Here is a 26,686-nt window from a genome sequence, read left to right on the forward strand (position 1 = left end):
GAGGAGGAGGAGGAGGAGGAGGAGGAGGAGGAGGAGGAGGAGAAGAAGAAGAAGAAGAAGAAGAAGAAGAAGAAGAAGAAGAAGAAGAAGAAGAAGAGAGCAAGCCATAGTCCTGTTTGGTGTCAAAAAAGTGTCAAATAAAGTGCATGAGCACATGTGTTATCCTGAGCGTAGGGCAGTCTTAGTGGCAGGCGGAGGTGCGGGCGAGCAGGCCCTGGGGCCTCCCCTACTCCACTGACATTCTACAGTGAGTGACATCTAAGCCCTATAGCCAGCTTTGAGTTCTCAGTGATGCTGGGTGAACACACCAGCCAACATCTCAGTGCTTGGTCCTGAAGCTACTCTAGGCCCCATTAGGCTGGATGGAGGCTGTCTGGGTAACGGGCTGCTGCAAACAGCCATGAAACAGAAGGCTGGAGGATCTACTGAGTCAGATAAGGGCCCAGAGTGGGCAGTGGGATCCAGGCTCAGTAAGGTAAGTAAGATTCCGGTGGGATAGGGCTGGAGAGATGGCTCAGCTCTTAAGAGTTCTTACTGCTCTTGCAACCCCCAGGGAAATCTGAAGCTGTCTTCTGGCCTTTGTGGGCCCTGCACCCATAGTACATAAAACCTCTCCTACAGACACATATAATTAAAAAAAGTCTTTGCTGGGCAGTGAACACCTTTTAGTACCAGCAATCTGGAGAGAGAGGCAGGTAGATCTCTGAGTTCAAGGCCAGCCTGGTCTGCATAGTGAACCAGTCAGAGACACATAATACAGAGACCCTGCCCAGCCCTCTAAACAAAACAAAACAAAACAAAACAAAACAAAACAAAACAAAACAAAACAAAACTATATTTTAAAAATGTTTGGTAAAGAAGGTCCTAGGAGAAGGGAATGCCAAGCATGGCCTGCAGGTTGGGTGGGGCACGTCTTGATGGGCAAGCTGGGTTTTCTTATCACAGGGCTGTGTAGGAAAATGGGTACTGAGGTTTGTCCATGGAAGTTGAGGTACATAGAGAGAGGCATCTTCTTGTGTGTGACCCAGCACATACTGGTGACTGTGACCCAACCCCCCTCCTAAACCCAGGAGTCATTTAGATTAGCTCTGAGCTAGAGAAGGGCTGGAAACAAATTCTTGTCAGTCAAACAGGAGTGTGGGGTGTTTCCGAGGGCCATAGCTTAACACTAGTGACTACCCAGTGACTTTGGAGCCTACTGTATGTGCAAACCCTGCTTGTGTGTCTTTGCACAGAAGCCCACACCTAGGTGGTACCTATGCACATCCTGGGACTCACTGAGGCTTTGAGAAAGACTTGGTGAGGTTTACCACTTACTTGCAGGCCTCAGTGTGGAAGCAACAACACTCCCCATATCTGCTGAACTCACGTTAGCTATCAACACGCTAGTGTGCTTAAAGTTCAACAATGGTGAGGCCAGCCATGGGGGCTGGAAGTCAGCGCAAAGCAACAGTAATTTTTGGGGCCTGGGCTTCATGTCCAAACACATGTTGGTAACAGTGGGGAACAGCTGTGGCATTAGTGATCTCTTCCTTCCTTGTTGATGTGAAAATGTGGATCAGGCAGACTGATACCCTCAAGAGTGTCACAAGGTGACTCCCCGTGAGCCGAGAGGTCCTGCTGGGATTGGCATGCACACCACAGTCCCCCGCTTGATCACCTTCCGAGGCTGTGGCTCCCAGGTTGAGATGCTGCAGGCTCTCAGGAGGCTCTGGGCCTTTTGGGCCGGGTCTGAGGAGGCCTTACGTCAGGGCACCTTTGGGACTCTGTCTCCTTTCTCCAGCACCCCTCCAGGATTCCAGCCCAGGACCTGTCTACTTCTTGGACCCAAAAGTTACTCGCTTTGGCCGTAGCTGTCCCCCTGCCTACTCTATGCAGGGCCGGGGCAAGGTTAGAGGTGAGTATGTGACGTGTGTGGTGTGTGGTGGGAAAGTCTTTTAGGAGCTTGGGACCATCTCTCCTGCACCATTGGAGCTCCAAGAACTAGTGTTTCTGTAGTGAAGGGTCATTAGTCCAGTCCCTCAGGCCTTGAGCTGAGGTGGAAACGTGGTGGTCCCCCTTCCCCAACCTTGGAATTAGGAAAGCCTGGTTCCAGCCCTTTTTGCTAACAATCCCTCTGCATGGTTCCCGGAGGATTGTTCAGACACTTGATTTTATTCTCTGCCATTGTTATCAATCCACTTATTCACCCATTAATCAATCTATCCACACACTCATCAGTTCATATACTCATTCATCCATCTATCAATCTACCCACCATCTATCTACACAGTCATCCATCCACCCATCAACCCACCCATCCATCCATCCATCTACCCACCCATCCATCCACCCATCAACCCACCCATCCACCCATCCATCCATCCATCTACCCATCCATCCATCCATCCACCCATCCACCCATCCACTCATCCATCCACCCATCCATCCACCCACCCATCCATCCATCCACCCATCCATCCATCCATCTATCCATCCACCCATCCATCCACCCATCCACCCATCCATCCACCCATCCATCCATCCACCCACCCACCCATCCATCCACCCACCCATCCACCCATCCATCCATCCATCCATCCATCCATCCATCCATCCATCCACACACCTACCAACTCATATTCTCATGCATCCATTCATCCATAAGTCCATCCATGCATTCATCTACCCATAAGCCTATCTTCCCACCCACTCAGCCATCCATCCATTCTACATCCATCTTCCCTCCCTCCTTCCCTCCTCCCTCCCTTTTCCCCTCCATACATCCCATTGTCTTCCTGCTCACCCTCTCACCCGTCTCCCTCTGCACCACGGCTCTGCTGAGCCTTCTCTCGCTGCCCCATCCCAGCTCTTCAATCACATTAAAGCACAGTCAAATGCACAGAAGACACGGCTGAGACATCTTTGCCTTCCTGAATTTCCTGGTGGACTTAGGCCCACCTAGGGGGCCCGTCTCAGGGAGTCAGGTCTGCAGAGAGGATAATTCAGGTGGTTATGGGGCCTTGGAATGAGTGTGGGAAGCAGGAGGGGGATGCCTGGGCTGTGCTGTAGTTGGAGAGAGGGTAGAAGTTGGAGTCTGAACACAGGAGTATCAGGAAAAGAATGCATGGGTGAAGAACGCAGCTGGGGTGCTGGCTCTGTGTGGCCACTGGTGCAGGTCTTTGGCCAGGTGAGGCCTCCATCTTGTGCCTATGTCCATTCACTCTCCAGGTCTGGAGGTGACGCCAGGCCCTGGGGCCTACAGCCCAGAGAAGGCACCCCCAGCACGGCAGCGGACTGCCCCAGCTTTCACTCTGGGCTCTCGCCTCCGACAGAAGCCCCCAGACACCGCTGCTCCTGCTCCCAATGCCTACAACATGCCACCCCTGTGGGGATCACAGATCTTTATCAAACCTAGTAGTCCCAGCTACACAGTTGTGGGCCGCACACTGCCCGCACGTCGTTCTCAGGATCCTTCCGAGACTCCAGGCCCTGGGCAGTATGAGAGTCCTGACCCCAACACCTACCGGCAGCGTAGGCCGGCCTTCAGCATACTGGGGAGACCCCGGACACTACGGCCCCTGGAGGACACACCTGGTCCTGGTACCCATAACCCAGAACAGGTCACTATTAACCGGACCCGGGCCCCAGCATATACCATGGGCATCCGTCACTCAAAGCGGGCATCCACCATGGTAGGGGACACCAAATGCTGACAGCTGCAAGGCACAGGCAGCTGGGGCCCCTCCTGGTCTTCCTTTCCTCAGAGTGTAACAGAGGAGGTGCCTCTCCCTCCCCTTCTGCAGTTCGAGGTCCTTTGAGGCCACCTGATCTTTCTGTCCCTGGGGCCTGTGACCCAAGGCTCCATACAGGGTGAAGGCGAGCCTCCTTCCAGGGCCCCAGCTTCTTTTCCCAGGTCAGACCAGGCCAGGGAGAAGTGTCCCTTTCCCTGGCTGGACAGGGAGCTGTGTGTCCTAGAATTCAGTGTCCAGGCCACTTGGGTTTCTGCAGATGAGGCTGGAGAAGTGTCCTGGAGGTAGCCCTGTCGCCTCTGCCCCTCACCCCACCCTCTAGAGTTGCTCGCCAATAAATCATTCCTCCATCAACAGATATTAGCATTGTGCACACTGGTTTATTTAGCACTTCTAACCACGCTGCAAAGAAAACACTAAACAACTCTGCAAACCTCATTCAGTTCAGATGGGGCAAATAGGGGACCCTGGCAGCAGGAGGCCAGAGACCGAGGCTGAGTTTGGATCGCAAAACCAGTTAGGTTCTTGGGAAGGAATACTGTGAAGCTGGGCTTTGAGGGATGTGTAGGAGTTTATTAGAGTATTATTTACTGCCATTTGTGCCATAAATTAAAGAGTAGAGCCAGCCCGACAACCTCCCCATTCAGTAGAGGAGCACACGTGATGTGCACCCAGATCCGGAATGCCGTGGTCCACACTTACACAGCTAGATCCCACAGCCCTTTCTCAGTCTTCAGCCCAGTGGCGCTCCTTCTCCAGCCGACAGCACCAAAGGCGACCTGGCTGGGCTCCTGAGTGTGCCTGTGCTGAGAAGCCCGGTGCGCGCACACCCGCTCCCTTCCCCCTCCCCCCCTCTGCAGACAGTGATCTAGTTTCTCTCGGCATCGATCTTGCCGGCCTTGCCCCTCCTCCGCACCCTGCCCCGCCCAGCCTTCTTGTCTTTGTTTCCTGGCAGGGCTGTCTCGGATAGGGTGGGGGACAGAGGCAGGGTGATGATGACAACCCCTTCCCTCACTGAAAGAATCCCCTTGGGGTCTGAGAAGGCATCTCTGAGGTCTCTTGAGCCTGGACTGGGACTGGTGGCACGCCTGTGAGTTCTGATCCTCAGGTTCCAATACAATCCCGAGACCGTAGCCTTTAGACCAGACGCAGCCCCACCCGTGGAGTCCTGGGCACTTGCTTCACTTCCAGGCCTCAGTTTCCCTTTAAGCCTTGCTCCGGGACTCAGTTTTCCCACTAACCAGTAAAGTAGATTCAGTTGGAGGGGGGTGGAGGGACCCCTCTGAGTTTGACGTTCTCTTGTCCTGGACCCTAGCCTCTGCCTTGCCCCAGGCCCTACTTGGACCCTGTTTAGAAGTAAAGTTGGGCAGGATATGACTGAAAGTGTCAAGGACGCGGACAGTCTCATCTTGCTTCTACCACGGAGTTCTCAAGTCCCCTATTGTCCTCGCCCTCGCCCTCGGTTTCCTCACTGAGCTGCTGCTCTACCCGGGCTTCAGTTTCCCTGTTCAGTAAAGCAAACATGGTGGAACAGTGGATGAGTGGGATAATTTAGGGGCCGGAGGATGCTGTCTCATCATAGCTCTACAAAGCCGGGCCTCAGTTTCCCAATTTAGAAGAAGGGCAGGATGTTGCTGGAACCGTGGAGAAGGATGACTTCGGGGTTAGAGGATCACTCCCTGCATCTGGGACTCCAGGCCTCAGTTTCTCCATTTACAAGAAAAGAAAGGAGGATAGGATGCTGCTGGAGCAGAGGCGAAGAGTGACTTGTTGGAGAATCGCGCCCCGCCCCGTGTCTGCGACCCCTGGCCTCAGTTTCCCCATAGGGCAGTGTCTGACTGGACAGCTCCTCGGGGAGCCCCGGCAGGCTGCGCCAGGTCAGGGGCGGCGCTGCCAGAACAGGGTCGGGGTCCCAGGAGCGTAGCCCCCCGCGGCTGCGCGCTGCGCGGAGCGGTGACATCACTCGGCGGGGAGGAGCGCACGGCTCCGGGCCAGGCTCAGCCTGGGCTCCTCGGCGGCCGCGGCCATGACGCAGGGTCCGGGTGGCCGCGCGGCCCCGGAGCCCGAGGCGCCCACCACCTTCTGCGCGCTGCTGCCGCGTATGCCGCAGTGGAAGTTCGTGGCGCCGGGTAGCTTCTTGGGCCGCGGTCCCGCGGCAGCAGCGCGCGTGGCGGGGGCAGCAGAGGCACAGCCCGAGCCCGGGGTCCCCGCGTTGGCCGCTGTGCTGGGCGCCTGCGAACCGCGCTGCGCCGCGCCCTGTCCGCTGCCCGCGCTCGGCCGCTGCCGGGGCTCGGGGACGCGAGGCGCGCGGGTGACTCCGGATGTCGCCGACGAGTGGGTGCGCAAGGGAGGCTTTATTCACAAGCCGGCGCACGGCTGGCTGCACCCCGATGCCAGGGTCCTGGGGCCCGGGGTCTCTTACATCGTTCGGGTGAGTGCGCCCAGCCTCCTTCCCGGTGCGCCGGGGTCGGGGACCGCCCCCACCCCAAGTCTGGTCTCTCGGACCCCAAGAACCAAGTGAGCGCTCCCCACCACCCAGGAACCCGGTCTCCAGTACGCGTGCTTCTCGGCCGCCCCCACTCGCAGGCGCTGGGGTCCGGGTTCCCACGGCGTCACGTGGGGAGAGGCGGGGAGAGGGCGCAGGTGGGGAGGGGACACACGCATGCGCAGGCCAGCTCCCCCACCCCCCGCTGTTGCTTGGGAGAGTCCTTAAGGTGAGGACTAGGTCGCCGAGGGCCCTCTCACCCCTGAGAAAGCGACTTTGCAGCGATATAGTGCAGATTCAAGTTCAGGGCTCAGGGTTCCAGATTCCACAGCAGAGCGGGTGAAGCGAAGGGGCCTGGCTATGTTTATCCTCTTTATTGTGGCAGAGGTGGAAGGGAGAGGGATTTGGCGAGAGATTTCGATCTCCTGCTGCAGGCTATCATTCTGCCTTATCAACCTCCCCAAACATTGGGATGTTAGATGTGTGTCACCACTTCCAGACCTTTATTCTTTGTTTTGTTTTTGAAACAGAGTCTTATGTAGCTCAGACTGGCCTAGACGTCACTGTGTAGCTAAGGATAACCTTGCATTTCTGATTCGCCTGCCTCCACTTTTCAAGAGCCAGGGTGACAGTCATGCACCACCACACCCTGTCTTTATGTTGCTGGGGATGGAGCTCAGTCCTATTCATGCTAGGCGAGCTGTGTGTCTGCTGAGTGCCAGCCACAAACCCTACCCAGGGTTTTATAGTGACCTTTGCAAGGGATGAGCTGTGGGAGATGGTCTACCTACCACGTGTTCTCAAGTCACGGGGGACATTTTATCTTCTCCGCTCCAAGCATCTCCCCTGTGTGTGCAGTGTGATCAGTGGCTTGAAGGTAAGCTGGTGTGTGATGCTCACCTTAGACGCGCTAGTCTGGCTTCCTGCACACCACTGGTAATGAGATGACAAGTGATCTCAGAATGCTGTCTGTTGGATGTCCCGACCAGGATGCTGAGAGGGAGTCTCTGTGTGTGCCCTCGTTTTCCCCACCAGGGTCCAGCATGTCACTTCTCCCTTCCCCGGGCTCTGTTGCGTCTCCTTTATTTTTTTTGTCGTGGGGATCTACAAATAGGACCTTATTTGGAAGTGAATTTAGTGGGGCACACCTGTAGTCCTAGAATTCAGGAGGCTGGAGCAGGAGGATTGCCAATAGTTTAGGCCAGCCTGGGCTACATAGCCAGACCCATCTCAGAAGGCGTGGTGGTGCACTTGGAAAGCCAAGGATTTGTATGAGTTTGAGGCCAACCTGGTCTACATAGCAAGTTCCAGATCCATCTATAAACAGTCAAACACACAAAAAAGAAAGACAAAACCAGCCAAACAAACAAAAGGGGAAATATGTATAGTGACAATTTTGGTTTCTTTAAAAATACAGAAATATTATAAGACTGTGCTTCTGTTTTAATGCCAGGTGTGGGCTGTAGGGCTGCATTGGACGTCTGCAGCAGCTGACTGCGATTTGCCTCGGGCTCTAGCTGAGATGTGGTTTTGCCAGTTTGCAGATAGTTTCTTCGATTGTACAATGCTTGGGACTCTGGGAACTTTTCAGAGGGTGCATAAATGCTAGGTCCCGTGGGGCTGGGTTGATGGTCGTCGGTGGTTCATGGGGGCTGGCTGCGGTTTAGATTCAGGGCTCTCTCTCTCTCTCTCTCTCTCTCTCTCTCTCTCTCTCTCTCTCTCTCTCCTATCTTGTTATAGGGGATGGAATGCAGTGGGAGGGTAAAGGGTGGGAAAAAGAAGAATGCACAAAGTAGCAAAAAGCATTTACAAGTAGGTTTGTTGTAGGTGTAATGAATTCAGATGAGGTTGTACAGGAGCAGGGTGAGTCGTCTTACAATGATTGAGACATAAAAGCCAAGGCACAAGTGGGGCCAGGAATGGTGACACACACTTGTCATCCCAGTATTGGGAAGATGGAGGCAGGGGGATTAAGAATTCAAGGTTATCTTTGGCTAGAGGTGAGTTTGAGGGCTATTCGAGACATTGTCTCAAGACAAAACAGAACAGCTAAGAGAAGTAGAGGCTGGAACAATAGACAAGCTACAGGCCAAGGGCCACTCTGAGAACCCTCAGAGAAGGGGACCCTCTGTGGCTCCTCAGAGGGAGAGTGCTGTCTGTACAGAGCAACTCCTGCTGTGTTCTGTCCCTCTTTGTCTATGGTACTTTGTTGCAGAAGCCCTGATAACTGATAACCCTCTGGCACTGCTGCCTTGACACTGAATGCTCTGGGTGATTGCCTGGGTTGTGACTCTGTGCAATGTCCGCCCGTTAGATCGTCTGTAGCTTCTTGGTCCCTGTGCATACAGGATCTGGGTGTTCTCTGTCGATGACACTCACATTCTGGGTCTAGCTTATGTCCCCTTTCTCCTGTGTCCTGATGGTTTGGTATTTCTGGGTTCTGGTGTCACACTGTGTGTGAGTCCCCAGTCCCTCCAGGTCCCTGTCCTGTCTGGTGGAGACATGTTGAGAATCCAGATACTGTCATTACTGGGGCTCCAGATGTTGAGGTGTAAGCAATGTGGTGTTTGGACCAGCCACTGTGGAGTACTGACCTTGTGGAGAACATGGGAAATCTTTGGTCCCTGCCTAAAATCCAAGGCGTCAGTTGTAGTGGGAGAAACAGACAGTAAATATACAGGGAGATAGCCCATGGGAAGACTACAGGTCCTGACAGGTCAGGGATGCTAAGATAGTGAGACATTTGTACGGGGTTGAAAGGTCTCCCTCCAAATTCATGCCCGCCTGGGACTCCAGAACGCAGCCACACTGGGGAGTGTCTCTGCAGTTGTGGTCAGCGGAGACAGGCTTGGACTAGGAAAGGTTAAGTTCCAAATCTGATGACTGCTGTCCTTAGAAATCCCATAGGGTCAGGCAGTGGTGGCGCACGCCTTTAGTCCCAGCACTTGGGAGGCAGAGGCAGGTGGATTTCTGAGTTCAAGGCCAGCCTGGTCTACAGAGTGAGTTCCAGGACAGCCAGGGCTATACAGAGAAACCCTGTCTCGAAAAACAAACAAAACAAAACAAAACAAAACAAAACAAAACAAAACAAAACAAAACAAAACAACAAGAAATCCCATAGGACGACAGGGAAAGAGACTGCAACAGTTCAGCAGAATGAGCGGTGTAGCCACAAACCAAGGGACTCAGAGGACTGTGGCCACTGGATGCCTAGGAGAGGCAGGAGGGCCTCTGTGAAGCCTCCAAAGGCAGCTCAATCCCAGCAGACCTGGGTCCTGGTCTTTGGACACTAGAATGTGGATGGAACTGTTTCTGGTGTTCTAAGTCCTATCCTAGTGGAAATTGTCATATTGTCCCTGGAGACCTACTCTTTGGCAGTCCTTGGCTAGCTCCTCTGCTGGTGGCTGTGGTCCTGGAGAAAGGGCTTCATTTCCTGTGGGCCATGTTCATGGCGCTTTCCCTGGCTGACCAGCCAGAACAGGGCCTTGTGGCTCTGCAACCACTGCCTGGGGCTCTTGCACTTTGTGTCCTGAGGCATGGCAGTGATTGTGTGATGTGGTTGCTTGCTCTGTCCCCTGTAGCATGGTGCTCCTCCCCCTCAGTGTGCATGCATGCGTGCGTGCGTGTGTTTGTGCTCACCAATTGGGTGAGGCTGGTCAGCAAGCAAGTCCTAGGAATGGTTCTGTCTCTGTGTCTCCAACAGTGGGATTATCAGTGTGTACTACAATGCCCCACTTTTTATGTGGGTGCTGGGGATTTGAACTCAGGTCCTCATGCTTGCATGGCAAGCACATTACTCACTGAGCCATCAGCTCCCTAGGTCCCTGAAGCACTGTTCTCACGTTGACATTGTGGGACATTGTGGATCTGCAGTTGTTTGAAGAGAAGACCCCCCTCCTTCCCAGCGCTTTCCCACCCTGTTTGTCAGAGGCTCCACACCTGTCTCCTGCCATGCATGGCAGAGAAACTCCTTTCAAACTCTGATGAGGAGAGTGTGGCCTGAAGTCCCCACAACATGTCTTACTCTGTTCTCTTGGGGTATTGTCACGGACAGAGACAGAGGCTAGGAACAAGGGATGTGGGAGCAACTGGGTTCTTTCAAAGCAGGGAACCTGGCTGATGCTCTCATGTGCCACATAGTGAGACAGGCCAGACAGAGTCCACATTGCTCTAGTCACCTGTTCCTCTTCTTTATCCTTGGAGAGGCTCGCCATCAGCCATGTACTCACCCATCCAACAGTCATTCATCTACCCATCCATCCACCCACCCATCCACCCACCCTCCCACCCACCCATCCATCCGTCCATCCACTCACCCATCCATCCACCTACCCACCCATCCACCCACCCATCCATCCATTCATCCATCCATCCACCCACCCATCCACCCACCCATCCACCCATCTACCCACCTACCCATCCGTCCGTCCATCCATAGGTGAGGCTCAGCTCACTTCCGTCTGCAGCTCCCACTTACCTCTTCCGTTCAGAGGGAATGAGCCCTCTGATAGCAGGGTTGGGTGGCCTTGGCCTCCTAGCCTTCATTTGTCTGGCCTCTGTCGCAGCCACACTCTTGACGCCCACTTCTGCCCTGGAGCTGCTGCTCCGTCTGCTTGGCCCCTCCCTCACTGCTTCCTTCCCTTGGTAACTGCCCCAGTGATCCAGTCATGTGAAGCACAGGCTCTCCCTCTGGTGGCTCTGAGCTGGGCTTGGCTTTATACCCTTTCACATGGTGAAACTGGCTTGGGACTCAGGTCCCTTCCTGCAGCTCCTGGCCTTGCCCCTGGACAGTCACATCACCTTAGATAACTACCAGGGACACATCCCAGGCCTACATGCTTCTGAGACCCCGTTCCCTTTGCTGATATCATATTGGCAAAGTCATCGCATGGGTGATGTGTCATGGGGGCCACGTGTTATCACCCCTGACTGTTGCGTCCACGGATCTGCAAATACAAGCTGCGGGTGAGCATGTGTCACGTGTTTCTTCGTACTCGGATGAGCTCATGATGACTCCCTCTTCACACATGTTACCCAGCAGCATTTGGAAATCATTCCATATAAATTCATAAAAATAACTCGTCTCTTTAAAACCTCTGGTTGTATTCTCCCATGTGCCGTGCATGTTCAGCATCTCCAGGCAGAGGGACAGAGGGCAGCTGCTGTTATTGCCAGCTTTCAGAGAGCATCAGCAGGTCTTAGTGTGCACGTGTCCCACATGAGGGGATCTACTTCGGCTGCAAAGCTCTTTTTTTTTTTTTTTTTTTTTTTTTAGTGAATTCAGCTGGCACAGGATGCCCTGCCCGCCCACCCCTGAGACTCTGGAGTTCTTTCCTGCTGGGAGTAGGGGATCGTGTACCAGCACCGTCAGGGCTGGTGCCTCTCTGGAGAAACTGAGGCAGGAGTTGGGTGCTATGTTGGGAGGGTGCGGAACAGAAGGGGCCTCAGCCAGGCTCCTCTTCCGTCCCACCCAGCGGAAGCTGTCCCCATGGTGCAGGGCTGGTGGGCTGTGGAATAAAAGTCTAGAAATGGCGCCAAGGATGAAAACAGAATATGCATCAATTTTCTTATTTAATCGAGAGTAGGTCTTGCTGACACATGGCTACAATCCCAGCACTTGGAAGTGAAGGCAGGAGAATCAAGAGTCATACCTGGTTACAGAGTGCATTCCAGGCCAGCCAGGGCTACACAAGCTCCCCAAACAACCGATGTAAATAAATAACATAAAATTACAAAGTAATCTGGGTGTGGTGGTGCCTACATTGTCCCAGCACTTAGGGAATGGGGAAGCTGCAGAATCTCCTGAGCCCAGGAGTTTGGGGCTAGCCTCTACAACAGGCAGGATGCCAAAATAAATTAATGAAAGAAACAAATCAGCGACAGGCTGGGAGCTGCCTTGGTGGATAGTTAGGAGCCCTTCCTGCTCCTGCTTCCTGCACTTGGTTCCCAGCTCCCAAGGCTGCTTGGCTCCCGCCTGCCCATAACTCCAGCTCCTGGGTGCCTGGTACCCTGAAGCCTCACATACACATACCCACACGCGTCCTCTTCTAGCTACACTCTGCCCCGAGTGCTGGGATGACAGGTGCGCACTCCCGTTCTGGCTTCCTTTCCAGCTTGGAAGCTAGGTGGTGGACATGTTAAAGGTTCCTCTTTGGTCTTCCTCCTATGTTCCTCTGACTGTGTGTTCCTTTCCACAAAGATGTTTGTATAGTTTATAAAGTTTCTTTTTCTTTTGCGGCAGGGTGTTTGTACCCCAAGTTGGCCTCAGACCCCCTTTATAGCCAAAGGTGACTTTCATTTTCTGATCACCCCCCTCCTCCTCCACCCTAGTGTTCAGAAGGCAGGTGTGTGCCTCCACACCAGATTTATGGGATACAGCCCAGGGCCTAATGCATGCTGGGTAAGAGCTCTGCTAACTGAACTAGCTTTCTGCCCTACGAGGCTTCTATGGAGGGCAGATGACTGAAGTGCATCTTTGGCAACCAGATGGTCTGTCTGGATCGTCTCCCAACCGTATGAGTGGCGACTAGACTCATTGAACGTGCATGCCACCATCCAATGTCACAGCTTGGACACTGAAACTGAGTATTGGGATTGGGCCTGGGTGGGGCTCAATACTAGGTGGGAGAGGGAACATCCAGGACATCGAGTGTAAAGGTCCTGGGGCAGTGACTGTACCTGTCAGGGAAGGAGAAGAGCCCTGATGCCTAGAGACAAAGTGCGGACAGCTCCTGGGCTCTGACTGACCCCTCCCCCCCTCTCTCTCCAGTACATGGGTTGCATTGAGGTGCTCCGGTCCATGCGTTCCCTGGATTTCAACACCCGAACACAGGTGACGAGGTGAGGCCTCGGGATGGGGCTGGGAGCCTGGGTCTCAGGTGGCCTGGCCGTCGTGAGGCCTCTTGAGGTTGGCATGGTGACCTAAAGACAGAGGGCGGACTGGGCTCAACATGGACCTACTTCAGGTCTGTCCCTGATTGCTGTGCTTGGCTGTCATGCACAGTCCCCAGACTCGGCTTCCCTTTAGCCTGCTATAGTGGGTGTGATTTCAGGAGGGCGAGAGGAAGAGCTTTGTTTATTCCATGAATTTAAAACCCAGGACACAAAGCCAGGTGTGTTTGCTCACACCTGGAATCCCAGCATTTGGGAGCCAGAGGCAGGGGGTTAGCCATGACTGGGCTAGCCTAGGCTATAGATTGTCCCAACAAACAAACAAAAACAGTAGATTTATGGCCCCAAACATTCCACCCCTGTCCACTGCAATTCTTTGCTTTAACATATCTCTGCATAGTATTTTATAGTCACCTGATCTGAACATTGGATCTAAAACATTCCAGCACCCTAAAAGGAAGTCCTGTTCTCATGAGCAGTTATCCACCCTCCAGCCTACCCAGCACCTACAAATCCACTTCCTGTCTCTGGGCATTTCTTATCATGAAGTCCCACTCTGTGGCCTTGTGTTTTAGCCACTCTTTGTGCTGTTGTGATAAAACCCTGACAAAAGCAATTCAAGGGAGACAGGGTTTGTTCAGCTCATTCAGTGTATCATAGGAAGGCAGAAGCTCGAGGAGTCTGCTCTTAATAAATATGTAATAAATAAATAATACAATTAAATCTGCTCAAGTGATCACATTCATAATAATGAACACACAGAGAGATGAATCACTGTGAACATGTTTATGCCCAGTTTGCTTTGTCTACTCTTACACAGTCTAGGTTCCCCTGCCTAGGGGACGGTACCACCAACAGTGGACAGCCCTCCCTACCTCAACGTATCAAAACAATCCCACACAGACATCCTCTGAGGCCCACCCCTGAGGTGATTCTGTATTTTGTCACATTGACAGTTAACACTAACCACAATGTCTCACTGATTACTTACGGTCTGTTCATGTTGTGGTGTATGTCCGACCATTGTTCCTATTCAGGGCTGAGATACCCCAGTGGGTGGATGGACCATACTGTATGTCCAGTCACCCATGCTGGACACTGAGTCCTATCTCTGCTGCCAGCCAGGTTTATAATAATTTGCATCACCCTGTCCTCACTTGGTACGGCCTCTAACTTGCTACGTATCTCAGGCTAGCTTTGAATTTATGACCTTCTTGTCTCTGCCTCATGAGCACAGTGATAGCCTTGTCTGGCTCCCCATTGCTTGTCTCTTAGCACTGGGCCTGCTGTTTCTAAGTAGGGTCTCATTCTCCCACAGGGAAGCCATCAATCGGCTGCAGGAGGCTGTGCCAGGTGTCAGAGGCTCCTGGAAGAAGAAGGTAGGTGTGGGCTCGGCTCCTGCTGAGCTGGTATGTGTCTTGGGAGGCTGAGGGGAACACTGGCTACCCAGAGCCCCTCCGGTCCCAGGCACCTGATGCAGGTGACTCACTGTCCCTTCCCAGGCCCCCAACAAGGCGCTGGCCTCCATCTTGGGGAAGAGCAACCTGCGCTTTGCCGGCATGAGCATCTCAGTTAACATCTCCGTGGACGGCCTTAACTTGTCTGTTCCCGCCACTCGCCAGGTGGGAGCCGCTAGCCTCCATCCTGCACACCAGCCTGCAGCAGCTCTGGTACCCTCACCTACAATCCACCTTTGCCCAGCCCACAACCCTGCCATCTACCCTGTCCACATCTGGATCTTGGCTCCATGCACAGCCCTACAATCCTGCAAGCCCCAAAGCCAGCAATAGCCATTTCAGTCCTGCACTTTACTACGACAGGGTTTCTCTGTGTAGCGCTGGCTGTCCTGAAACTCACTCTGTAGACCAGGCTGGTCTCGAACCCAAGAGCTCCACCGGTTTCTGTCTCCAGAGTACTGGGATTAAAGGTGTGCGCTACCACCGCCCGGCTTCAGTCCTATACTTATGTCCCTATATGTAGGCCCTTCTACAGCCCTACCCTCAACATTGTCACCTGGACCCGCCCTCAGCCCCAGCCAACCTCAAAGCCCTCAGTCACACCTGCTCAGCAGGCCTCACCTAGATCTGCAGAATCCTTACAATGTCCAGAAATATCTGGTGCCTACTGAGGTGGAGCCAGGGTGTGGGAGTCGCTGAGTACACAGTCCCCAGTATCTGGAATCTGAGTGCTCTGCTTGCCTTTATCCAGGGCAATGCCACCACTGGGGCAGATCTGTCCACAGTGGTTCAGAAGTTTACCTGGGCTGGAGTGGGTTGCAACCAGGGCCTGGGCTTCCCCTGGATATGGAGATGAGAGGGATGCTGGGCTGGCCCCTTGAGGAGAGGCATCTTCTATGGGAAGGACAGCAAGAACCTGGGAGATGATTTTGGGGTCCATCCCTAGAGTAGAGACAATGGCATTGTAGTCTCTGCCAGGCACTGAAGGGACAATGCCAGGGCCAGCTGAGCAGTTGTCCTGGCAAGAGGGGCCATGGGCAGGTCTCATGGGGAAGGGATTTGGGGAAGGGCAGAGCTGAGGGGTAGAGTGGGCAGCCCCTGCTGAGGGGTTTACTGTGGGGGACACACAGCTATGATGGCTGTAGGAAGACTTTGACCCCAACAATAGCCAGTACCCTGATTCTATCCACCAATCCCAAAGCCCAGCTTTTTTTTTTTTGGTTTTTCAAGACAGGCTTTCTCTGTGTAGCCCTGGCTGTCCTGGAACTCACTCTGTAGACCAGGCTAGCCTCGAACTCTCAAACTCAGAAATCCACCTGCCTCTGCCTCCCAAGTGCTGGGATTAAAGGCGTGCGCCACCAGCGCCCGGCCCCAAAGCCCAGCTTTTAATTCTGGTTTAATTCTGGTTCCCTTAACTCTAGTCTCCACCTCAACCCTACGTCTTTGTTTGGAGGTAAAGTCTTACCATGTAGGTCCTGCCTGGCCTGTAACACTACTTGCCTCTGCTGAGATTAAAGGCATGGGCCACCATGCTTGTGTTTAACCTGGCTTCTAACACTAACCTCAACCCTTAACCTGGGTCAGGCCTGGCTTTCTTCTATGTGGGCACAGATTCTCACTTTGCCCTGGTTGATCTGAGATTCAAGGAAGTCTGGGCTGGAACTGTATCAGCTGCACAGTGCATATGTGGCTATAAACAGTGGCCCCGACAGTACTACAGTGAGGGGTCCTTCAGTTCATGCCTCGGATGCACCTGGCAGTGCTGGTATAGGCACATGCCTAGGGCAGTAGGCATCTCACATCAGACACGAGGCAGGGCTGGCCTCACATCGGAGCTGACTGGGGCTCAGATGTAGTGTTGGGTGGGGTGCCCTGCGAATGTTGGGCAGGGTGCCCTGGGCAGGGAAGGCCTTTTTCAAGCAGCTCAGCTGGAAGTGAGTCTCCCCCTGCCTCAGCTCCAGAATCCAGCTGGCTAGTGAGTCAGGGGGTCTAGAAGGTTTGGGGAGGACTCTGTCCCACCAAAGACTGGGAGTCTACCATACAGAAGGGGCTCCCAAACCTGCTGCTGATATTAGTGGAGAAGGGAGACCACTCTTGACGCCAGCCTAGGGATAGGGTGAACAAGGGGTCCAGGGCCTAGAGCAGAGGCCTCAGTCTGATACCCAAGCTTCCCAACTGGTGGGAAGGACATTGCTGTTTCTGCTCATCCTGAGCCCAGGGCCCAGGGAAGTGGACTCACCAAGAGCGCAGGCTCAGCTTCCTGAGACAGTGAGCTTTGTTATTTTGAATCTTAGGACCTCCTTCTTCCTCCCCCCTCCCTCTTCCCCATTCCTCCCTCTTCCTCCCTCCTCCCTCTTCCCCATTCCTCTCTCCTCCCCACTCCTCCCTCCTTCCCACTCTTCCCTTCTCCCTATTCCCTCCTCCCTTCTCCATACTCATGGGGGATTGAGATGCAGGTGGGACTTTCAGGCCTTAGCTATGTTAGACAGAGAGAGGACATGCCTCTCTCCCTCGTGCATCTCTCTTGTGGCTGTGGCTCACCTGCCAGCGCTCTCGGTGACTGAGTGTGAGCACGTCTGCCTCCCTGTCCTCACAGGTTATCGCCAACCATCATATGCAGTCTATTTCCTTTGCCTCGGGTGGCGACACGGTAAGATGGGATGGGTGGACCTCTGTGCCCCATGTCCCTGCAGCCTTCCCAGGCCCCACCTCCTGGGTCCTCTGCCCCCCAGGGAGCTGAACCCTGTTAGCTTCTCCTACCGGTCTCTCTAGGACATGACTGATTATGTGGCCTATGTGGCCAAGGACCCCATCAACCAGAGAGGTGAGCTGGATTGTGGAGGGGGTGCAGGGGCCTGGGCCTGGAGCAGGCTGTGCTGGAGGGTCACAGGGACTGTGACATTGTGACTTCCCCAGCCTGCCACATCTTGGAATGCTGTGAGGGTCTTGCCCAGAGCGTCATCAGCACCGTAGGGCAAGCCTTTGAGCTGCGTTTCAAGCAATACCTGCACAGTCCACCCAAGGCTGTAATGCCCCCTGAAAGGTAAAGAGACCCTAGGTTTCCTGGGCCAGGCTGCTAGCTGGATCCTGCAAAGACAGGCTGGGTCTGCCTTCTGTTGCCCAGTCCCGTGTGTACCTCCATTTCCGTTTATTTCATCTAGACCAAGGGCTGGCAGGTGTCAGCCCCCTTGTGCTCTTGAGGGAGAGTGGGATGTCTTATGTTTGGGGCCCTGCCTGCTGCTTTCTGACACTGGGTCTACTGTACAGCTGTTGGTAGTTGTGCAATATTCTGGTCGGACAGGGCACCACTTCCCAACCCATAGGTCATGGTTACTGTCACCAGTGTTACCTGGGGAAGGCCTGGCTGACAGGCCGGGGAGGGGTTGGGAAGGGAGGGCACAGTGCTCTCACGTAGATGCTCTGTGCCCCCAGACTGACTGGGCTGGAGGAGTCGGCCTGGGGAGAGGACGAGGCTGCTGCAGACCACAATTACTACAACAGCATTCCAGGAAAGGAGCCGCCCCTGGGCGGGCTGGTGGACTCCAGACTGGCTGTCACACAGCCCTGTGCGCTGGCAACACTTGGGGGCCTTGGACAGGTCAGCCTTCCGAGGGGCCAGAAGGGACATGGAGCTGTCATTGGGGTGGGTGGGAAGTGGGCCTGGGGCATATCAGGGCCATCACGCCTCTCTTGCAGGGAATGTCACCGGCATGCAGAGATGTCCGTGGCTTGCCTTGGGACGTGGGCCCCACTGGAGCAGGTAGGGAGTTCTAACCTCACAGAGTCTGCCCCTGCACCCACATGTCCCTCCCGGCATGTAACCGTGCCCTGTAGGCCGCGTGCTCCCAGCTCTCCCCTCCCCTTAACCCTCTTCATCGCCTCCCGTGATGAGGTCATGGCAGTTGGGGATGTATTGACTAGTGGCTGGTTACTCTGGAACTTCCCAGAATCCTCTGTGAACACCTGAGCACTTCGATGATGAATCATTTCCTGGTATGTCCACATGGGGGCACACACAGTTGACACTTGATGTTTTGTCCAAGTGTCTTACCGTTTCATGACTGTATAGTCCTCCTCCTCACAAGACAATGTGACTTCTCTCTGATGTGAGGACTGTACACAAAGCCTGGTGGATGGGGCCTGACAGGGATCCCTGTGACCTGACAGCGATGCCTCCGTGCCTTAGTAGCCTTCCCTCCCAGGGCTGTGGATTTGGCTGGGCCCTTCCTCAGCACCACAGGTCAGAATTCACAGAGATCTCAGGGCTTCTCAGGCTCTCTCACTCTCAGTCAGAATTTTTTTTTTTCCGATAGGATCTCATGTAGCCCTGGCTGGCCTTGAGCATTCTGCCTGCCTCTGGGTTCGCACTTAGTTGCCATCAGTGTTTTATGGTTAAGCTTCTACTCTCCCAGTTTTACAGAGGCTATGTGACATGTCTGGGCTCTTGGAGGCCAGAGCCATGGTGTCCTCAGGATTAGGGAAAGGTGAGTGGTAAGGCGGGGCTCACAATGACCCGGAAAGCTTGGTCACGGCTAAGACCTTCCAGTCCTGACTTCCTGCCTGAGGTTCTGAGAAGTACCTGGAACATCCCTGGGCTCTGAAAAATCTGCCCAGTGGAGCTTAGATGGGAGAAATGAAAGTCAGGTTGTTCATACGGTTGGCATAACCCCCAGGGACCCCGCGGGTGAGGCTGAGGGGACAGGATATCAGGCTATCCCTGGGTGGATGAAGATCCATGTAGGACCTGGCGGGGCATGAACAGCCGTCAGGAGACTGAGAGCTATTCAGAGTAAGCACAAGGAAGAAAAGACAGCAAGCACAAAGATGTGATTGCTGTCACTGAGCTAAAGGCTGAGCAGGGTCCAGAGTCCCAATAATGGGAGACAGACAGAAGGCTCTCTGGAGCTCATTGGCTCTTAATGAGTTTCGGGTTCAGTGACACACACACACGCACAGGCACATGCACACACACACACACACACACACACACACACACACACACACACGGAATGAGGAAGAGGCCTCCGATTTTAAAATAGGAGTAACCAGCCTGGTGGCAGGTGACCCAGTAGCCTGAGGCACTATTGTTATTATTTAAACAGAGGGTCAATGCGAGCATCCAGCCCTCTGGAGCCTGAGCTCCCACCCACTCCCCCTTGGCCAGAGAGCTGCCCTCTTGTGGGTGATTTGAGCTGTGGCATATCTTGGCTCTGGCTCAAACTTGCGTACGTGGCCAGCCTCTGTCCCCAGCTGGAGCACCGTGTGGCTCTTGATTCATGCAGTGACACTGAGGGCATGCCTGCTCACTCCTGCCTCCCTCTGGGTCTTGTTTGACTTCTTGTCCTCGCTCCCCCCTGCACCCAAGTCCTTTGGGTTTCTGCCTGACCCGCCACCATCTGTCCTCTCTAGTTCCGCCTGGGGATGGCTACGTGCAGGCAGATGCTCGGGGACCACAGGACTATGAGGAGCATCTATATGTCAACACCCAGGGCCTGGACGCGATGGAGCTTGAGGATACCTCTGGGACACCGCTACAGCTTGAGGGCAGCCCCAAGAAGGACCTGTTTGACATGCGTGCGTGGCCCGTCCCCATCTGACCTGGGATTGCATGGGGGAAGGTCCTTGGGAATCCAAAGGGTGGAGGGGCTCAGACTGTGAACCTCAGTTAACTAGAGACAGATTTCCGGTGCCATGCCTAAGCTAGTATCTGGGCAGCCTGGCTTCTGCCATGGGCTCAGGGAAGAGCCTCAGTGACCTCCTGTCAGCAGGGCCTGCCTGTTCCCATGTAGTTGACCAGGAGATCCTACGTTGTTTTAATCTCAACTCAGGGTCTCATGTGGGTGTGGGAGAGCTGGTCTACCTTTTTCCTCTGGTTGCCCCAGCCTGGATGGCAGCCCAGTCACTAGAGAACTCCATCCTGCTGGAGAACTGGTATGTTCTCAGTCTGGTGGCCAGGCAAATCTGTCCTTCCAGAAAGGTTTGCAACATTCCTCATGGCTGTGTCAGTTCTACCCCCCCTTCCCAGGACACTGTGGAGCTGACTCCCCCAGGGCCTCCCAGGTGGCTAGAAATTTCTTATGCTAGATCTTTGCAGAGTTGATCCCTTGTTACCATCATTTCTTCTGTCCATGTATGTGAGCATTTGGGGGCTAGAAAGTAGCCTTGACTGTTGCTACTTAGTGCTAATCACCTTGTCGTTTGAGCCAGGGTCTTTTGGTAGCTTCGGTTTTACCAACTGGGCTAGGTTGGCTGCCCTTCGAGCCCCAGGGTTCTTCCTGTCCCCACTTCCTCGGTGTTGGAGTTACCAGGACACACCATTGTGCCAGCTTTTTACATGGGTGGTGGGAATCAAACTTGGGTCCTTCTGCTTGGACCGCAGGGACTTTACTGAGCCATCTCCCCAGACTTGGGCCACCATATTCCTTCTTAGCATTACAACTGTGGTGTGAGACAACACCTACTGAGTGTCTACTGTGTACTGTGGCAGTGGTTGCTGAGAGTGGGCTCCTCACAGTGGGAAAGCAGGTTGGGCTGAGCTGCCAGCAGAGGCAGCTGGCCCCTGAGTTACAGCTATCTGACTGACTTCCTGGGGAAGGTGGGTTCCCAGTTAGCTTTTGGCAGGGGAAACAGCGGGGTTATAGTCAGGCTCCTGTGTCAGGCATTTGGGGGTCGATTTGTGTCACTTTCTGCCTCTTCCTGGTCCCTTGAGGGTCCTGGGGCTGGGAGACATCACCTGACCTAGAACAGTGACAGCTCCACAGAGGTCTGGATGTGAGGCAACCTCTCCTTACTAACAGTCAGCCAATGACATGGGTGTAGTCTGCAGTGAGGCACATGTGGGATAGAGGCCAGTGCAAAGGGGGTGGGGGAATCCTGATCAATAATGGGGGGAAGGGAGTGTAGGTATGCCTCAGTTTCCCCTGAAAAAAGCTTTGACAGTGAGTGGAACCAGTAGACCTTGATGATGAGCTTGGGTTGCAGAGGCTGTGCCAGGTTGGGTCTAGGAAGTCCTAGGGCCCGGCTTGCGCTGAACACCGTTCATTCTGGCTAAGTGAGAGAAGGAGGAAGACAGAATTTAAGGCTAGTCTTAGCAAGTTTGTGAAACCTTGTTAAAAGTAAAACAAGGACTGGGTGCGTGGTCAGGGGTGAAGCCCTGCCTAAAATCCCCTAGGGAGAGGCTGGGTTTGTGGCTCTGTAGTGTGTCTACCTGGCAAGCATGATGGCCTGGGTTCTGTCCCAGCAACAGAAAAAAATGACCCACAGGACCCTTTGAAGATGCCCTGAAGTTGCACGAGTGCTCAATGGCAGCAGGTATCACTGCAGCTCCACTCCCTTTGGGGGACCAGTGGCCCAGCCCCCCTACCCGCAGGGCCCCCATTGCACCCACAGAGGAGCAGTTGAGGCAGGAGCCCTGGTATCATGGACGAATGAGCCGGCGGGCTGCAGAGAAGCTGCTTCGTGCTGATGGGGACTTCCTTGTGAGAGACAGCATCACCAACCCTGGGCAGTATGTCCTCACAGGCATGCACGCGGGGCAGCCCAAGCACCTGCTGCTGGTAGACCCTGAGGGAGTGGTAAGCTGGCACTTTGAGCTTCAGGGTTGGGGCGGTGGTTTTAGATAATGGATCCTTTACTAGGGAAGTGGTGGTTGCTTGTCAAAACATCTTTCAGTTAAAAAAGAATGTTTTATTCAAGGGTGCTGACTCATACCTGTCTTCCTAGCACTTAGAAAGCTGAGGCAGGAGGATTGCTATAAGTTTGAGGCTAGCCTGGAACTTCAGGGTGAGAACATTGTCTAAAAAAGATATTAAAATCTTTTGAAGGAACTTCTACTTTGTAAAGCATTTTGGGGTTCGCAGAAGCATGGCCACCCCTCCAGCCCCTCAGAGTTCCCACCCGAGGGGCTGGCTCCTCACGGTGCAGTATGGCTGTTGGGATGTGTTTATCTGGATCTCTAAGTAAGTTCTTAAGCCAGGGCCTTTCCAGAGACAGTCCCCACTACTCCCTTAGTCAGATTCTTACACGTAGCCCCGTCTGGCATGAAACTTGCTCTGTAGACCTGGCTTTGAACTCAGATTTCCTCCTGACTCTGCCTTCTGAGGGCTGGGACTAAAGGTGTGTGCCACCACGTCTGGCTCTGTTCATTTTTCTCTTTTCATATGTTTTATTATTGTTATTATCTTATGCATATGGGTGTGTACCACCTGTATGCTGCACCCTCAGAGGACTGGAAGTTACACATGGTTATGAACTCCCATGCGGGTGCTGGAAATTGAACCCCTGACCTCTGTAGGAGCAGCCGGTGCTCCTGACTGCAGTCACCTCCAGCCCTCATCTAGCTACTTATTTGTTTTAAACCGCCTACTGCCTCTTGAATCTTGAACGGTTGCATGGCTGAACTTGGGTTTCTTCCTCCCTGTTCCTTGGGCACAGGTGTTCCTTATGGGAATTGGGGGTTCAAGCTCAGGTCTCCATGCTTGTACAGCAGGTGCTTTCCTGCCTCAGCCCCTCCTGAACCCTGTGATCATGGGGATCTGGGAACACTGGGCCTCTGGTTCTGGAGTCTTGGGGCTGGTTCTGGTGGAGTCCTCTCCTCCAACAAGGTCCTATCTGGCAGGTCTGAGCTGGCGGGTGTGGTCTGTGGGATGTGCTCAGGGGTGCGTGCTGAAGTGTCTGTCTACAGGTGCGGACAAAAGATGTGTTGTTTGAGAGCATCAGCCACCTCATAGAGTATCACCTGAAGAACGGGCTGCCCATCGTGGCTGCTGAGAGCGAGCTGCTTCTGCGGGGCGTGGTCTCTAGGGAGCCATGAGCCAGGTTTGTAGTAGCTGGCTGCATCAGCCAGCTACGTCTGCCATCTACAGGCTTCCTGTGTTTAATTCACCCATTCTGTGCATCGCTATGTTGTGCAGCCATCACAACAGCTAATTGCCGAACATTTTATCATCCCAAAGCAAGCCCAGCCTCTAGAAGCAGCTACCCCAACCTTTAAGACTTGTTGATTGAAGTTGTCTGAATCTGGCTGGCCCCACTCTGTGCTATCTGGTGGAGGTGGCTTTGGTTTAGCCTTGGGCTGAATGTTGGTGCTGAGGGGACAGAGGGTTGACTGAGGAGGGAAAGCAGAACTGGTGAGCTCAGGGTGTCTGGGCAGAGCAGGAGGAGGGAGACAGCGGTGGTTGGGGAGGGCAGAGGCAGCAGCTGGATGTGGGGGCTGGGTTGGGGGGAAGTAGGGGGGCGCTATGGAATTTTCCCGGAGCTGCTGGCCAGGTCAAGCTGTTCTTCATCCCCATGACAACGCCTCCTTCCTGTCCTCTTCTGGATTCCTCCTGCTTGGGGGCCAGGGCTGCAAGCAGGGCTGCTCTGTGCATGGAAGATGTGGGCCCATGGACCTCTCAGATGCCTCTCTGCACAGTGCTGGGCCCAGTGTGTGTCACTCAGGCAGAGCTTCTGTTCTAGCCTCAAAGGAGTTGTGATCCTAGAAGTGGACCTCAGGGTCACTGTGGTATCAATGCATGTCTCTTAGACCACACAGTTCTGAGGCTGGCACTGAGGCTAGCATCTTTGCCTGCACAGAGAGGTTAAGATGTTGCCCTGGGGCACACAGCAGCAGCTTAGCCCCAGGCCAATGGTAGCTGAGTGCCCATGACTGCTGAGGCCCTTTCAGTTCAGTGGTCACTGATGTGGCTGTTGTTATGGTCACCTTGACTTCACCTCTTTCTGCCCACAGGTGACAGTCCTCAGCCCAACTTCTACCCCCAGAAGCCCTTGCTGTGGCCTTGAGGGCTCAGCCTTTCTCTCAGACCCTGAAGCCACGAGAACCAGAATGGTCACCACCTCTCCTTCTGCATGAGCCTCAGGAAGCTGCCTTTTCCCAGCTGTGCTCGCTTGCTCTGCTGGCTGGGCCAGTGAGACAGAGTCGGGGTTCAAGCCCCTGGTACCACCTGAGCCCCAACCCTGAACTTGGGTGAGGCTCTATAAACCAAAGACAGACCAAATCGCCTTTAACAAAGACATCCAAATGCAGGCCCCGTGCCTCTGGTCTCCAGTGGGGGTAGAGACATCAGGCTGTGTCCACAGAGTTGGTGTGGACAGCTCAGTGTAGGCAGATGCACTGTTACTTTTGGGGATGATTAAGGTGCTTTCGGGTCTCAGATCCCCAATGGGGGAGCAGCCTGTGCTTTGGATGCTCTACATCCAGGTTTGTGAGAGGCAGAGGCGCCTCAGGGAGGTGTGGTACCCACTCGGCACCTCCCAGCTGCCACCTGCCTGGACCTTCAACTGTAATTAAACAGGGCTGAGCGTGAGCCTGCTGTGTCTGCTGTGCCTGCTAAGGATTCCCAGATGGACAGCGGGGAAGCTGTGTGCAGCCCCAGGGCTGGAGCAGACAGTGGGTGAGGTGGGCCTGTGGGTTCTGACCTCCCGGGGCACCCCACCCCCTGTACCCCAACAGTGAACAAGCCTCTGGTTTTTTACTCCAAGATAAATTGGCCTCTCTCTCTGTTTGGTGTTTCCCCAGCCCCTTCTTGAAAAAACTGTGGCTTAGTTCCTAGGGGCCCCACCTGGCGATTCCTGCATACAGGGCCCACTGAGGGTGATGACTGGGCTCCTCTGTGTGGTTCCGGAGTACCTGCCAGGGATGGCATGGTGGTAAAAGCTTCCTTATGCCCCAAACATGAGACACCATTAAAGTCAGAGTTACAGGTCACTTTGATGCCCTCTTCCTCCAAATACAGAAAGAACAAGTCCCATCCCACCTTCCCATGCCCTACTGAAGTGGAAACTTACATGGTTTCTTTAGAAAGTCAGTTGTGTCGGATGCTGTTGTGTTGGGACAGACATGTAAAAAAGTGAGTGTTTTTCCTGAAGCAGACACTTGCAAAGGGATGTTTTGCTAAGGCAGACATGTGAGGGAACGTTTCTGTTGAAGTAGACACAGGTGAAAGGATGTTTTGCTTAAGGTAGACACATGAAGAAATGTTTCACTAAAGCAGACACAGATTAAAAAAATGTTTTGTTAAAGCAAATGCATAAAAGGATGTATGATGTTAAAAAGGACCCAACAGATGGTGGACGATGCTAGATGATATTGGTATACCTTGTCATTCTTTGCAATGGTCATGTTTGTCGTGACACACACACGCACACACACACACACTAAAAAACTTCTGGTGGTCTGGTGGCTTTTTGCTGCTTCCACAGACTCGGGCGGATTGGCAGAGTGATGTGAGCTGATACAGACTCACATGGTGAGACAAGACCCGTGGGAGGACCCGTGATGCTTGGGGAGAGTGTAAATAGGACAATGACAGAGGCTTACATAGCTAGCTTTGTAAGACATCGCTGGACTGCAGTCATAGTCTTTGCTGATTTTTACTTCATTGAGAGAGACAGCAGAAAACTTCCTGGTGTCCCTGCTGGTTCTGGTCACTCCTGGTGACTCATGTCGATTTGACTGAGGTGGACTGTTTCTGTTAGGCTATGCCACCGCTGCTGATTCGTGTTTGCTATCCTGATACTGCTGAACTGGGCGGCTGGTATATATCCTGACAACACAGATGGGATTTGCTCTAAAGAACTATTTCTAAACAGGTCCACATCCCCCGTATCCCTAATAACATTTCTTTTCCACTACCTTTGGTGAGTGGTAGGCTAGAAGAGAGGTTAAAACATTTAAGAACACTTATTAAAAATAGGTTTTAAAGGGGGCTCAGTGGTTAAGAGCACTGACTGCTCTTCCAGAGGTCCTGAGTTCAATTCCCAGCAACCACATGGTGGCTCACAGCCATCTGTAATGGGATCCAACGGCCTTTCTGGTAAGTCTGAAGACAGCTACAGTGTACTCATATACATTAAATAAATTAATAAATAAATGTTTAAAAAACAGGCTTTTAAAAAAATTAAAGCCTACACTACCTACACTATCAATCTCATAACTTATTCATCCACACTTGTCTTCCTACCCAGCCACTCATATGCCCTCCTTCCCTCCCTCCCTCCCTCCATCCATCCACCCACACATCCATCCACCCATCCATCCATCCACCCATCCACCCATCCATCCATCCACCCACCCACCCACCCACCCACCCATCCATCCATCCATCCACCCACCCATCCATCCA

General features: G+C 53.6%; 2 protein-coding genes across 2 annotated transcripts in view; both read left to right on the forward strand.

Moving 5' to 3' along the window:
- The window catches only part of Odf3l2 (outer dense fiber of sperm tails 3 like 2), a 5,638-nt gene extending 1,552 nt beyond the window's left edge, over positions 1-4,086 (forward strand). Inside the window, exons 3-4 of the mRNA XM_028771529.1 lie at positions 1,784-1,897; positions 3,211-4,086. Of these exons, the coding sequence (XP_028627362.1) occupies positions 1,784-1,897; positions 3,211-3,695 (599 nt within the window). The 3' untranslated portion in view covers positions 3,696-4,086. The remainder of the gene's footprint in view (positions 1-1,783; positions 1,898-3,210) is intronic.
- A 1,671-nt stretch (positions 4,087-5,757) lies between these two features.
- On the forward strand, positions 5,758-24,681 carry Shc2 (SHC adaptor protein 2). The gene is made up of 13 exons (XM_028771720.1): positions 5,758-6,162; positions 12,986-13,056; positions 14,426-14,486; positions 14,610-14,729; positions 17,161-17,214; positions 17,337-17,388; positions 17,481-17,607; positions 17,997-18,162; positions 18,261-18,324; positions 19,974-20,138; positions 21,828-22,138; positions 23,248-23,381; positions 24,292-24,681. Exons 1-12 carry the CDS (start codon positions 5,758-5,760, stop codon positions 23,374-23,376), a joined length of 1,725 nt encoding a protein of 574 aa, XP_028627553.1. The 3' UTR covers positions 23,377-23,381; positions 24,292-24,681.
- Positions 24,682-26,686: the final 2,005 nt, after the last annotated feature.

This window comes from Grammomys surdaster, unplaced genomic scaffold (assembly GCF_004785775.1).
Source record: "Grammomys surdaster isolate TR1022 unplaced genomic scaffold, NIH_TR_1.0 209, whole genome shotgun sequence".
NCBI lineage: Eukaryota > Metazoa > Chordata > Mammalia > Rodentia > Muridae > Grammomys > Grammomys surdaster.